This window comes from Oryx dammah, unplaced genomic scaffold (genome assembly GCF_014754425.2).
Source record: "Oryx dammah isolate SB20612 unplaced genomic scaffold, SCBI_Odam_1.1 HiC_scaffold_6, whole genome shotgun sequence".
NCBI lineage: Eukaryota > Metazoa > Chordata > Mammalia > Artiodactyla > Bovidae > Oryx > Oryx dammah.
Window position 1 is genome coordinate 7184593 of NW_024070190.1, and position 15125 is coordinate 7199717.

Below are 15125 nucleotides of genomic sequence, written 5' to 3' on the forward strand. Positions count from 1 at the left end.
TTTATTTTTCAAAATCATCAGCTTTTTCCTTGTGGCAGCGTGTAGGCCTTCCCTGATGATTAGACACATTGTAGTGTAATGTATCATAATGCTTGTTTGAGAAGACACTACTGATGAATAAACATGTTACACCCAGGAAAGGAGGAGTTGGACCAGATTAGAAATTTCCAACCTAAGATCCCTGAAAGCCTAAGGAATTTAAAAAGCTGTTGATGAGTATTACATATTTGGGACTTGTAGGTATAAGCAAGTATGATTGCCTCTTCTTTCCAACCCTAAAAGTCTATCACCATAATACAGGCTAACAGATACATCAGATCTTTTTTATAATAAGAGCATAGAGGAAATAAAAGTTTAAAACAGCTGGGGTTACTTTTTGTGATATTTGAGTAAACCCATTTGTCTCCTCAAATTTGTTCAGAGTTTGTCTGAAGGAGTGTAGCAAGGCATTGTATTTGAAAAGATCTGTCCCTGGATTTTAAGCTCTAGAAATCTTAAAAGAATTATACAGTGAGTGCCATATATCCGGAGAAGGAAATGGCAACCCACTCCAGTCCTGTTGCCGGGAAAATCCCATGGACGAAGGAGCCTGGTAGGCTACAGTCCATGGGGTCACAGAGTCGGACACGACTGAGCAACTTCACTTCACTCACTCCATACTTTCTCCCTGGAGGAGGAAATGGCACCCCACTCCAGTATTCTTGCCTGGAGAATCCCATGGACAGAGGGGCCTGGCGGGCCATGGTCCGTGGGGTCGCAGAGAGTTGGACACGACTGAAGTAACTAAGCACGCACGCACGCCATATATCCACCAAGTAAACTCTACAGTAGTTAACGTTTTGCTCTATTTGCTTTATGACATCTATAGTCATTCATCAAACTATCTTTTAAAAAATACGTATATTTTAGGGACTTTCCTAAAAAGTCGTGGTCTAGTTGTTAAGACTGTGCACTTCCAATTCAGGGCACACAGGGTTTCGTTCCTGGTCAGGTAACTAAGATCCCACACGCTGCACAGCACAGCCGAAAAAATGTGTTTTAGATTAACTTGCAGGTTTCAATAATATTTCAGCCCTAAACACTTCAGTGTGCTTATCATTAACTAGATTTTAGCATTTGTTTATGGTTTAAAAAAATCAGAGTGTAATGTGCATAAACTACATAAACCTGTGTAATCCAGGCTCCTGTCACCCTGCCCCATTCCCTACAGGCAATCACTGTTCTCATTTTTTTTTAACCATGGGCTAGTGTTGCCTTTTGTAGGAGTTCATTTATAAATAGAAGCATATGCTAAGCACTCTTTGGAGTAAGGCTTCTTTTATTCAACGTGATGTTTTTGAAACTCATCCATGTTGTTGTATGTATCAGCAGATTTTTCCCTTTCCTTTTAATTGCTAAGTTGTATTCCAACAGTACATAGTATTTATCTGTTCTGTTGATGGGCAACAGGGATGTTTCCAGGCTTTTTCCCCTTTTTTCTTTTATTGTGGTTGAGTTACATTTACTAACTTTTCAGTATTAAAGCAACTTGCTATTCTTCTTGATCATGATGTATTAATTCTTTTTATATATGGCTGGAAATTGTGATTCTTATGGGTAGCATATAGTTAGGTATTCCTTTTTATCTAGTCTGAGAATCCCTGCTATTTACAAGGGCTGTTTTTTCCATTTATACTTAAGGCAATTACTGAAGTGGTTGGATTTCAGTTTTTCTTTTTGCTATTTGTTTTCTATTTATCCTGTGTTTTTTGTTTCTCTTTTTTTCCTTTTCTACCTCTTTTGGGTTGAGTATTTTTTAGAATTCCATTTTAATATTTCTATTTTTCTTTTAGCTACAGCTCTTTCTATTATTATTTTGTGTCAGTCTGGTTGACATAAGAATTACAATGCATGTCCTGAACTTTTTCAGTCTTCTTTAGCATTGTACCCCTTCCTGTAAAATATAAGAACCTTGCAACTATATAATTCCATTTACTCTTCCCCATCTTGTTGTTATAATTGTCATATGCCTTATATCTATGTGTGTTATAAATCCCACAACACAGTATTATAATTTTTGTTCTAAACAGCTAAACGTATATTAGAGGAAAAAGTCATCTTGGCTACTTTAAAGACTTCCTCTTTATACATACTTGGTTTTGTGCCGTTTGGCTGTGTTATATCTTGGTGTGGTTTTTCTTTGTGTGTTCTGCTCAGGGTTTGCCAAGTTTCTTCAACCTGTTAATTTATGTCTTTTAACAAATTTATAGAACTTTTAGCTATTTTTCCTAAAGAAAATTTTTTCCCGGCCCCATTTCTGTCCATTCCTTCTGGGATTTCAGTTACGTGTAGTTTCTTTTTCTCTAAAATATCACATTTTTCTAAGTTTCCTGTTTTTCTAAATTCATTTTGAACATATTATTTCTGTGGCTTTGACCTAGATTATAATGACAGCTTTAAAATCCTGTCTGCTATACTAAATTTGAGTCATCTTGGTGTGTCTTTGTTGATTATCATCTTTTCTCTTGCATACAGTAACATTTTCTTGTTTTATTTTACATTGAGTAACTTTGATTGTATCCTAGATACTGTGAATAATTCATTGTAGGATTGTGGATCCTGTTGTAGTTTTTGAGGAGAGTTGCTTTTTTTTTTTTTAATATAAGTTTATTTTAATTGGAGGCTAATTACTTTACAATATTGTATTGGTTTTGCCATACATTAACATGAATCCACCACAGGTGTACATGTGTTCCCCAACCTGAACCCCCCTCCCACCTCCCTCCCCATACCATCCCACTGGGTCATCCCAGTGCACCAGCCCTGAGCATCCTGTATCATGCATCGAACCTGGACTGGAGATTCATTTCACATATGATATTATACATGTTTCAGTGCCATTCTCCCAAATCATCCCACCCTCCCTCTCCCACAGAGTCCAGAAAACTGTCCTATACATGTGTGTCTCTGTTGCTGTCTCACATACAGGATTATTGTTACCATCTTTGTAAATTCCATATATATGCATTAGTATACTGTATTGGTGTTTTTCTTTCTGGCTTACTTCACTCTGCATAATAGGCTCCAGTTCCATCCACCTCATTAGGACTGATTCAAATGCATTCTTTTTAATGGCTGAGTAATACTCCATTGTGTATATGTACCACAGCTTTCTTATCCATTCATCTGCTGATGGACATCTAGGTTGTTTCCATGTCCTGGCTATTATAAACAGTGCTGTGATGAACATTGGGGTACACGTGTCTCTTTCAATTCTGGTTTCCTCGGTGTGTATGCCCAGCAGAGGGATTGCTGGGTCATAAGGCAGTTCTATTTCCAGTTTTTTAAGGAGTCTCCACACTGTTCTCCATAGTGGCTGTACTAGTTTGCATTTCCACCAACAGTGTAAGAGGATTCCCTTTTCTCCACATCTTCTCCAGCATTTATTGCTTGTAGACTTTTGGATCGCAGCCATTCTGACTGGCGTGAAATGGTACCTCATTGTGGTTTTGATTTGATTTCTCTGATAGTGAGTGATGTTGAGCATCTTTTTATGTGTTTGTTCGCCATCTGTATGTCTTCTTTGGAGAAATGTCAATTTAGTTCTTTGACCCATTTTTTGATTGGGTCGTTTATTTTTCTGGAATTGAGCTGCAGGAGTTGCTTGTATATTTTTGAGATTAATTCTTTGTCAGTTGTTTCATTTGCTATTATTTTCTCCCATTCTGAAGGCTGTCTTTTCACCTTGCTTATAGTTTCCTTTGTTGTGCAGAAGCTTTTAATTTTAATTAGGTCCCATTTGTTTATTTTTGCTTTTATTTCCAATATTCTGGGAGGTGGGTCATAGAGGATCCTGCTGTGATTTATGTCGGAGAGTGTTTTGCCTGTGTTCTCCTCTAGGAGTTTTATTGTTTCTGGTCTTACTTTTAGATCTTTAATCCATTTTGAGTTTATTTTTGTGTGTGGTGTTAGAAAGTGATCTAGTTTCATTCTTTTACAAGTGGTTGATCAGTTTTCCCAGCACCACTTGTTAAAGAGATTGTCTTTACTCCATTGTATATTCTTGCCTCCTTTGTCAAAGATAAGGTATCCATATGTGTGTGGATTTATCTCTGGGCTTTCTATTTTGTTCCATTGATCTATATTTCTGTCTTTGTGCCAGTACCATACTGTCTTGATGACTGTGGCTTTGTAGTAGAGCCTGAAGTCAGGCAGGTTGATTCCTCCAGTTCCATTCTTCTTTCTCAAGATTGCTTTGGCTATTCGAGGTTTTTTGTATTTCCATACAAATTGTGAAATTATTTGTTCTAGCTCTGTGAAAAATACCATTGGTAGCTTGATAGGGCTTGCATTGAATGTATAGATTGCTTTGGGTAGTATACTCATTTTCACTATATTGATTCTTCTGATCCATGAACATGGTATATTTCTCCTTCTATTAGTGTCCTCTTTGATTTTTTACACCATTGTTTTATAGTTTTCTATTTATAGGTCTTTTGTTTCTTTAGGTAGATATATTCCTAAGTATTTTATTCTTTTTGTTGCAATGGTGAATGGAATTGTTTCCTTAATTTCTCTTTCTATTTTCTCATTATTAGTGTATAGGAATGCAAGGGATTTCTGTGTGTTGATTTTATATCCTGCAACTTTACTATATTCATTGATTAGCTCTAGTAATTTTCTGGTGGAGTCTTTAGGGTTTTCTATGTAAAGGATCATGTCATCTGCAAACAGTGAGAGTTTTACTTTTTCTTTTCCAATTTGGATTCCTTTTATCTCTTTTTCTGCTCTGATTGCTGTTGCCAAAACTTTCAAAACTATGTTGAATAGTAGTGGTGAGAGTGGGCACCCTTGTCTTGTTCCTGACTTTAGGGGAAATGCTTTCAATTTTTCACCATTGAGGATAATGTTTGCTGTGGGTTTGTCATATATAGCTTTTATTATGTTGAGGTATGTTCCTTCTATTCCTGCTTTCTGGAGAGTTTTTATCATAAATGGATGTTGAATTTTGTCAAAGGCTTTCTCTGCATCTATTGAGATAATCATATGGCTTTTATTTTTCAATTTATTAATGTGGTGTATTACAATGATTGATTTGCGGATATTGAAGAATCCTTGCATCCCTGGGATAAAGCCCACTTGGTCATGGTGTATGATCTTTTTAATGTGTTGTTGGATTCTGATTGCTAGAATTTTGTTAAGGATTTTTGCATCTATGTTCATCAGTGCTGTTGGCCTGTAGTTTTCTTTTTTTGTGGCATCTTTGTCAGGTTTTGGTATTAGGGTGATGGTGGCCTCATAGAATGAGTTTGGAAGTTTCCCTTCCTCTGCAATTTTCTGGAAGAGTTTGAGTAGGATAGGTGTTAGCTCTTCTCTAAATTTTTGGTAGAATTCAGCTGTGAAGCTGTCTGGACCTGGGCTTTTGTTTGCTGGAAGATTTCTGATTACAGTTTCAATTTCTGTGCTTGTGATGGGTCTGTTAAGATTTTCTATTTCTTCCTGGTTCAGTTTTGGAAAGTTGTACTTTTCTAAGAATTGGTCCATTTCTTCCAAGTTGTCCATTTTATTGGCATATAATTGCTGATAGTAGTCTCTATGATCCTTTGTATTTCTGTGTTGTCTGTTGTGATCTCTCCATTTTCATTTCTAATTTTATTGATTTGATTTTTCTCCCTTTGTTTCTTGATGAGTCTGGCTATGGTTTGTCAATTTTATTTATCCTCTCAAGGAACCAGCTTTTGGCTTTGTGGATTTTTGCTATGGTCTTTTTTGTTTCTTTTGTTGTTTGTTTCTTTTAGCCATCAGTTGAATTGCTGGGCATAGACACTGAACCCTGTCTCCCTTGCGATGAGCAGCAGCTGACGTCTCCAGTGTGTTCTGTTGGACTTAGATGGGCTGCCCGGATTCTGCTTCAAATGTGTATTTCCTGACTTAGCCGCAGACTAGGACAGAGTTCATAGGAAGGATTGAGAACTCTGTGACTCTTCCCTTTCTGGGTTTTTCTTCCTCAGTTGTTAGCCAATGTGTTTACCTCCACTCTGTCTTCTGATTTGGAACCAGAAATACTGCAGTTCTTACTTCAGAATTTTAGTTGCCCCCTGAGGTATGCCTCAGACAAAGAGCCATTAAAAAAAAAAATAGGGGAAGCAGATCCAGTGACTCTCACCTTATGGGTATAGCTTTTCCTCCGGTGTGTGTCCTTTGTGTATGTTCAGTTCAGTTAGTTCAGTTCAGTCGCTCAGTCGTGTCCGACTCTTTGCGACCCCATGAATCGCAGCACACCAGGCCTCCCTGTCCATCACCAACTCCCGGAGTTCACTCAGACTCACGTCCATCGAGTCCGTGATGCCATCCAGCCATCTCATCCTCTGTCATCCCCTTCTCCTCCTGCCCCCAATCCCTCCCAGCATCAGAGTCTTTTCCAGTGAGTCAACTCTTCTCATGAGGTGGCCAAAGTACTGGAGCTTCAGCTTCAGCAGGTTCCAGTGTCTTCAAATCTTTTTTTTTTTTTTTTTAATGTTTTGACTGCTATTCATAATTGCTATCTATAGGAGACTTGGCTTGTTGTCACTGGAAGCAGAACCTTGTGCAATTTTTTTCAGTTCAGTTCAGTTGCTCAGTTGTGTCCAACTATTTGCAACCCCATGAATCGCAGCACACCAGGTCTCCCTGTCCATCACCAACTCCCAGAGTTCACTCAGCTTCATGTCCATCGAGTCAGTGATGCCATCCAGTCATCTCATCCTCTGTCGTCCCCTTCTCCTGCCCCCGATCCCTCCCAGCAGCAGAGTCTTTTCCAATGAATCAACTCTTCGCATGAGGTGGCCAAAGTACTGGAGTTTCAGCTTCAGCATCATTCCTTCCAAAGAAATCCCAGGGTTGATCTCCTTCAGAATGGACTGGTTAGATCTCCTTGCAGTCCAAGGACTCTCAAGAGTCTTCTCCAACACCACAGTTCAAAAGCATCAATTCTTTGGCGCTCAGCTTTCTTCACAGTCCAACTCTCACATCCATACATGACCACAGGAAAAACCATAGCCTTGACTAGACGGACCTTAGTCAGCAAAGTAATGTCTCTGCTTTTGAATATGCTGTCTAGGTTGGTCATAACTTTTCTTCCAAGGAGTAAGCGTCTTTTAATTTTAGGCATGTTTAAAAATGGTTTTGTGTTAAGGTTGACTGTTATTAACAGATACAATGTCAGAGTCACCAATAAACACACAGATCAGTTTAATATTAAATTTTTTGTTTGTCGTATTCCTTTATCCTCTGAAGAACTTGTTTAGTTTGCAAATGTGCTTAATGACCTAAATATAAGAGAGGGAGCAAATCTTAGTGACGATTCCAGCCATTATGATTCTAGTGAAAAGAACTTTATTACTTAAGTATAGGAGTTCATATATTATTGTGGTTAAAGGTTGCATTGATACTGAAGCTCAAATAGGTAACAGCAAGAGCAGTACTCTGAATTTCACTGTCAACCTTACCTAGAAATTAGGATCAATCTTGAATTTTTTTCATGATTAATTGTCTTAGTATATGTAGTGGGTTTTTTTTTTTAAGCTTCTTTTATTTCTTTATCTATTTGGCTGCTCCAGGCTTTAGTTGCAGTCTGTGGGATCTAGTTCCCTGACCAGGGACCAGACCTGAGTCCCCTGCACTGGGAGCATGGTGTCTTAGCCACTGAACCACCAGGGAAGTCCCTATAGTCTTTTTGAGTTGTCACTCAAGTAGTTTGATTTAGATGTACAATATTTTTATCATGTTGATTTAATTTTTAATGGCCATATTTTTTTTTTACCCAAGGAGAGGTTACTCTTTGTCCTCCAGGAAGGTCTGATCTCAGGTGGATTGCAGTGAGTTCACAGGTAGTCACAGTGTATAAAGTATTACCACTGCATTGCCATAGACCATTGTCAATGAAAGAAATACACGTAATTCACTTAAACTCCCTTCGTTCTGAACTTCTGCATGGTCTTGATAGCTTTAACAGAAGCATCTCCTGTAGCAAATTGGTATCTAAGAATAGCTATGAGAATAAGGAAATGTTCTTGCCTAAAACAAAAAGGAAGGACCCAAAGAAAACAATAGACGTAATGAGAATCAATCTTTTTTTAATGTTCCCATTTTTGTTTCTGTTTGTTCTTCTAAAGGTTCTTTTTGAAGGGTGATTCCTGAGTACCTTTGTTCTATGTAGAAGTCTATGATCTTTCAGTTTATTCTTAACCCTTTGGGGTTAAGTAACTTAAGTTGGCTTAACTTAACACCTTTCACTTCCCTTAATGCTCCTCATTTCAAGGTATTGTTTTTATTTTTTTAAAGTTATGTGGATTATATTTAGTGTTTTAGAACTTCGTGACAGCCTTGGTGATCTTAAGTAGCTTTACTTAATAACCATGATTGCCCTGGAAAGCCCAAATGATGCCTCAACCACAGTAGAACAATGTTAGTAGCCACTGTTGGGGCCACTGAGAATTTAGAATGTCAGCTGTGTGAAAACTTGCTGCATCTGATGTAAAGTATTTCTTGTCTTTTCCCCACCCAATCTGTAGGAGGCCCTCTTCATTGCTCGCTTCAGTCCTCCGAGCTGTGGCGTGCAGGTGAACAAGCTGTGGTACAAGCCTGTGGAGCAGTTCATCTTACCCGAGGTATTACAATGAAGAGACTCTGGTCATGATGCAGGCCATTATCGCCCTGGAGATGTGCTTCCAGGGGCAGGCATTTGATATTCTCCTGCCAGGACAGCTCTCCAGAGTGACAGATGACACTACAGCAGGGGTGTACTAAGCTGTAGCCCTCTGCATTCCTCCCACCAGAGAGCGTCATGGTGCCCCAAAGGTTCCCAACCGCACTTTGAAAAGCATTGCATGTTACCATGGTTTCTTCAGTGGAGTAGACCACTGCATGAGTAGGTGTGGTGGTTAGAAAGACGCTGTGACTGTTTGAGTACCTCAGATAGTTGCTTATCTAAACGACAAGGAGGTGGAGGGAAGTGCAGACAGGCTAATGCCAAAGAGGTGGGTCACGTTCCAAGATAAATCAAACTTCTCCAAGTTGTGGAAGATGTTTGAAACCTTGCTGCCAAGGGCCTCATCAGCCCTGGAGTTAAGCCCATATGTGGTTGTATCACATCGTGTGTCACACAGTTAGACATGAACAGACTGTTACCTGTCAGCCTCCCCCTTTCCAGGCAATTCCAGTCTGTCTGAGTACCTTTCTGAGCAGAGTGTTTTGGACCTGCTGTGCAGGGCTCAGTTTGCCAGCCCTCTCTGGCAGACACCATCAGTCAACTTTGGCGTTCACCCAGGGACACCAAAGCTGAGTTAACATGTGGAAGCTGGATGATTGACCAGCCCTGCTGGCTAACCAGGAAGCCTCTTCCTGCCACTGGTCATGGGGGTGATGTTCACACTTGGGCAACAACAAAGTCATGCATTTTATCACGTGCTGTGGATCTTTGGAGCTGAGTACAGGTAGTCAGCTATGTATGTTAATTCCACGACGGTCAAAGCGAGGCCCTTTATTTCACCTATATGTGAACTTCTGTTGAAAAACGTAAAGAAGAATGAAACTGAAACAGAAAAAATTTCCAAGTTCTCGGTGTTACAAAAAAGACTGTAGTGAGCATCTTTACACTCTCTTTATGGTACCCAACTGGTTGTTTTCTTAGGATGAATTGTGGGTTCAAATTTCTACATATTTTTCAGGCATATGATTTTTTTTTTTTGAGAATAGTTTAGCAGTTTATATCCATTTGAATAGTCATTGGCATTATATGAGTGTACCTGTGTGTGTCCTTTTTAAATTTCATGTATGGACTTTTTTCCTAGTTAAAGGAAGTATGCACCATCAAAGTTATCTCTTAATGAAGAATAGTGGTTCCACTAAGAAGGATTGGCCAAGTGTTGGATCTCAGTTTTTGTTTTTCTAAGACATTTTTCATTTCCACCAATAGCTAGCTTTTTTAATTTAAAAAACGCAGGGGATCCCCGTTGCATCGTGCGAGATCTTGCACTGCAGTGGGGGGACTCTAGTTGTGGCGTGTGGCCTCAGTAGCTGCAGTGCACAGGCGTAGTTGCTCTGCAGCATATAAGATCATAGTTCCCTGACCAAGGAGCAAACCCACATCACTTGCCTTGGAAGTACAGACCCAAACCACTGGACCACCAGGGAAATCCCGGATTTCAGTGTTTGCAGGAAGTCATTCTTTGATTTGTTAACTCATTTACTCAGAAAATATTTTTTGAGCACTTAGTATACGCCAAGCACTGGGTCTACTTGAGTACATAGTACAACAATCCCTACCCACGAAGCCGCTTATGTACTAGTGAAGGTTGCTGCTGTTTAGTTGCTCAGTTGTGTCCAACTTTCTTGGGACCCCATGGATTGTAGCCTGCCAGGCTCCTCTGTCCGTGGGATTTCCCAGGCAAGAATACTGGAGTGGGTGGCCGTTTCCTTCTCTAGGAGATCTTCTTGACCCAGGGGTTGAACCCAGCTCTCCTCATCAGCAGGTGGCTTCTTTACCACTGAGCCAGCGAGCCAACTAGTGAGGACAGAAGAGTTGACGTTGCTGTTGTGCTTACTTACCCTGCTGTGCCCCAGACACAGCTGTAAGCAGACTTCCTACACTGGCCTGTGGGTGAGGTCTTCTGGGATTGAAGCAAGTCATCGAGTCCTTCTTTTCTACTCAGAGCCAGTGTGGGCAGAACCTCACTCAGACCTTGTGTGATTCCCAAGGGAGAGGAGAGTGATTCTGTGGGGACTAGCAGTGCTAGCACATGCTAGGTGCTGTCCAGAAAGGTCTGGAACCTGCTGGAGGGTTGATTTTTGCAAATGACTCACGAGGATTAGCATGAGTAGGAAAGGAAGAACTGCCGCACCAGGAAGTGAGTAAGTCTGAGGGCACAGTTGGGTGTGGGTGTGTGATTGGGTGCCTCTGGGTGAGCTTGAGTCCCTGCTCTGCCGCTTAGTGGCTCTGTGACCCGGCACTAACTTCTTCCTCTCCCCGTGTCTGTCCCCGTCTCTGTAAGGTAGACCCAGTTCACAGGATTGTTCCAGCGTGTAAATGATTTCATGGGGCTTCCCAGGTGATGTGGTGGTAAAGAATCCATCTGGCAGTGCAGGAGACACAAGAGACAATCCCTGGGTTGTGAGGATCCCCTGGAGTAGGAATAAGTACCCCCTCCAGTATTCTTGCCCGGAGAATTCCATGGACAGGGGATCCTGGCGCGCTACAGTCCATGGAGCTGCAAAGTGTTGGACACGATTCAGCACACTCACACTTAACACACTCAAGTGATTTCGTAGATGTAGAATGTTTGGAAGGTGCTGCCACGTGGTGAGCGTTCTGCAGATCAACCTGTCCTGTCCTGTTACTGCTGGTTCTCATGTGGATTTGCGGTTCTTGTTCTTCGAGAGCAGGGTCTCTTCTCCCAGGGCTCCCTTAGCAAACGTCCGGAGTTGCTTTTAGTTGCTACAGCCAGGTGTGGAGCCTGTCTGCCTCCTGTGGCAGAAGCCAGGGATGCTGCCCAACATCCTACAATGTGCAGGACGGTCCCCACAGCACAACATTACCTGGCCCCAAATAGTGGTGCCCGGGTTGAGAAGCTCGAAGAGGACGGAGTCCCAGGAGGAATGAAATAAGCTTTAACATTAACTTCAGGCTAATCGCAATAAAGCATCTACTCCATTATCTTGGTTACCTCATAGAGAGAATTACAGTTTGATGAATTAGTTAGTCCATATTATACTTTCCCTTAGAATGTCTTTGTCCTTAGGAAATCCGTGCTGAAGCCAAGGTGAGATGTATTTTACTTTCAAGTGATTCAGCAACGAAGAACAGCAGAAGAGTAGACAGATAAAGCACATGGGGCCAGGGACTTCCCAGGTGGTTCAGTGGTTAAAACTCTGCGCTTCCGCTGAAGGAGGGCAGGTTTGATCGTGGGAGACTTAAGATCCCAGTGCCATGCAGCATGGCCAAAAAATTAAATAAGCGCACGTGCGGCTAAACATTGCCAGTTGTTGAGTCTAGAGGATTTTGTGTTAATCTGAACTTTTCTATGGGTTTGAAGTTTTTCAGAAAAAGAATCTAGATTGGGGCAAAGGGCTGCCTTCCTTGCCTGTGTTCAAGTTGGTGTATATGATAGAAGGTACTCGTGATGGGAAGGACTCAGTCAAATCAGGCAGTGGCCATTTCAGTTATTAAGATGTTCACTAGCTAAAGCCTTGTGCTGTTTTTTTAAATTGAGATTTTATTTTATTTATTCTTATTTTATTTTTTGGCTGTGCTGTATGGCATGCAAGATTTTAGTTCCTTAACCAGGGATTGAACCCAAGCCCCCTGCAATGAGAGTACAAAGTCTTAAGCACTGGACTGCTAGGGAAATCCCAGCCTTGTGATCTTTATTTCTGTTGAAGCTTTAAGCTAAATTCGCTTTTGATTTTTCATTACATCCGAGTAATCTTTTTTCTTTTTATAAATGTGCACTTATTTAATAGTGTCTGCATCTCAGGGAGTAGGATTGTGGATGAATTTTATTTTCTTCCTTATATCTGTTTTTTAAGTGTCCTGAAATAAATATTAGCCTTATTAAAATAAAAAACTTTAAAATACTTTCCTTTTACACAAAATCCTGGTTTTGTTGAAAGCTTGTTTAATTTCACGTATATATTCATTTTTGCTGCATCAAGCCCTCATTGGACTGAGTTGGACAGAAAACAGTGATAGTGATGAATGGGTTTGCCTACATATCATCAGGAGAGAGTAACCAGAGAAAAACAGATCGTTGATCTCAGTTGCAAGGGAGAAGTAGATAATTTGTTCATCATCATATTCTCTCTAAACTTCACAGTCTGCTGGAGTAACATGTCAGCAGTGTGGCTTGTCAGCTAATAAGCAGAGTTCTTGCAGTATTTTTGTTGTGTGACTCACTAAAGCAGAAATCTCAGCGGGGGGTGGGGGGGATCACACATTTAAATAGAAGACTGCTGTGTGTTTCTCTTAAAATACTTCTCTAATTTCATATTTCTTTTAGTAGTGCACCTGAACCAGAAACCTAATTTCAATAAAAAGACTGTTCATTAAACCCAAGTCACTAGAGTCAGTATTCTCGGTGTCATGGGTACCTGCATACTTATTTTTTATGGAAGTTAAAATTCTTTAGCAGTAGCCATCTCTGCAGGCCATAAGAAATTGTTAATGGTTACAGGTGCAAAAATACTGTGTATGTTTAAGCTACTCTATTGGTTTGCATGATGAGTTAGAAATAGGACACAGAAGAAGGACCACATGGGTTGCAGATAGCTCACTTATGTTACAGGTGAGAGGACTTATGAGAGCTCTTTTTTTCCAATCTGCACTGTGCTGTTCTTTCCTACCTTTTACTTTTGTAATTATGTTTTTATTTTCAGAAGCAATTACATATTTGATGTCTGCTTTCAAGGGATACTTGTTTTGAGTCATGCTGTGCAGCATGTGGGATCTTAGTTTTCTGACCAAGGGTTGAACCCAGGCCCCCTGCATTGGGAGCACAGATTCTTAACCACTGGACCACAAGTCCAGAAGTCTGCCTACCTTTTACTTTAATTTCTTGATCTTAGCAGGGAACTGCCATAAACAAGGTGTTAGGCATCTGCAGAGATTCCTAGCTTAGTGATTGCTTTGTGTCAGAGAGCAGGAAGAAGACATTTGAGAGAAGTGGGGAAGAGAAATGTATCAGTGACATGGAGCAGGTCCAGGAGAGGTGGAGAAGGGAGAGCTCTTCCCCTCCCTCACAACAAAACAACTGGCAGGTTCTATAAGTTGAGTGAATGAGCCAGGATCACTTTTTGAGCCAATGAGGGTTCATGGTAACTACTCAATTTAGCTAACATCATCATTTTTTTCTAATAGTTTTCGTTTGGCCGCCCCAGGTCTTAGTTGCAGCACCAGGATCTTTCACTGCGGCATGCAAACTCTTAGTTTGGGCCTGCGGGATCTAGTTCTCTGATCAAGGGTTTACCCTGGGCCCCCCTGCATTGGGAGCACTGAGCTATAGCCACTGGACCACCAGGGAAGTCCCTGCTCAATATTACGGACCTTATATTGGAGCCCAGTCAAGGATGGAGTTGGTGCCGGGCAGGAGAAATAGCAGTCAGGTGCCAAGTGTCAGTTGAATGGACTGGACAAGAGAATTCCTTGCTTTGTCGTATTTGCCAGATTTCTGTTTTCAAGGTGAAGCTTTTCTGGGTTACCATAGCTTTTTACTTATATGGTTCATTTGGAACTACAATCACAAAGATTCCTGGTGACCTAACTGCTACCTACAGGGCAGACTTTGAGTCGTTACCTGAGTTGACTGTAGTTTTCTCTTAGCTTATGTTGGGTTAGGCCAAAAAGTTCGTTGGGTTTTTCTGTAACATTTTTTGGGAAAACCAGAATGAATATATTGGCCAACCCAATATGATATACATCCTTCTGGTTCTGCTTAATCTGATGCAGTCCTTCTTCCCTATTCCTCTTTTGTTTTCCTCTTCAACATTAATCATTAAGAGCTGATACCCAGCCTTCTGTTTATTGTATTCATTCTTCTAGGCAGTTTCATCCATTACCACCTGTTTGCTACTGGCTCTTCAGTCTGTCTGCAGCCCACATTTCTTATGAACTCTGTATGCATTTCAGCTGAACACCTCCACTTGGAAGGTCCCCTGGGTGTTCTAGTGGGGATAGCATCTCCATCCCCCCATTCTCACTTTCTGTATTTTCAGTCCTGGGTCATAGTATCTCCCTTTTTTTCAGGTCTCCAAACCAGAATCATGGAATTTATCCTCAGCTCTCATATTCAAGCATTCACTAAGCCCTGTCAATTCTTTCTCCTAAACATACTTGGTTTTCCCCACTTTCTTCAATTTAAGTCTGAATTTGGCAATCAGGAGTTCATGATCTGAGCCACAGTCAGCTCCCGGTCTTGTTTTTGCTGACTGTATAGAGCTTCTCTATCTTTGGCTGCAAAGAATATAATCAATCTGATTTCAGTGTTGGCCATCTGGTGATGTCCATGTGTAGAGTCTTCTCTTGTGTTGTTGGAAGAGGGTGTTTGCTATGACAAGTGTATTTTATTGGCAGAACTCTGTTAGCCTTTGCCCTGCTTCATTCTGTACTCCAAGGC

General features: G+C 40.8%; 1 protein-coding gene across 4 annotated transcripts in view; it reads left to right on the top strand.

The window, feature by feature from the left end:
- The window catches only part of LOC120865421 (UDP-GalNAc:beta-1,3-N-acetylgalactosaminyltransferase 2), a 63381-nt gene that overhangs the window by 23960 nt on the left and 24296 nt on the right, over positions 1-15125 (top strand). For all 4 annotated transcript variants that reach the window (XM_040242703.1, XM_040242704.1, XM_040242705.1 and 1 more), the window contains one exon: positions 8532-8627. In XM_040242703.1, coding sequence (XP_040098637.1) covers positions 8532-8627 — 96 coding nt within the window. The remainder of the gene's footprint in view (positions 1-8531; positions 8628-15125) is intronic.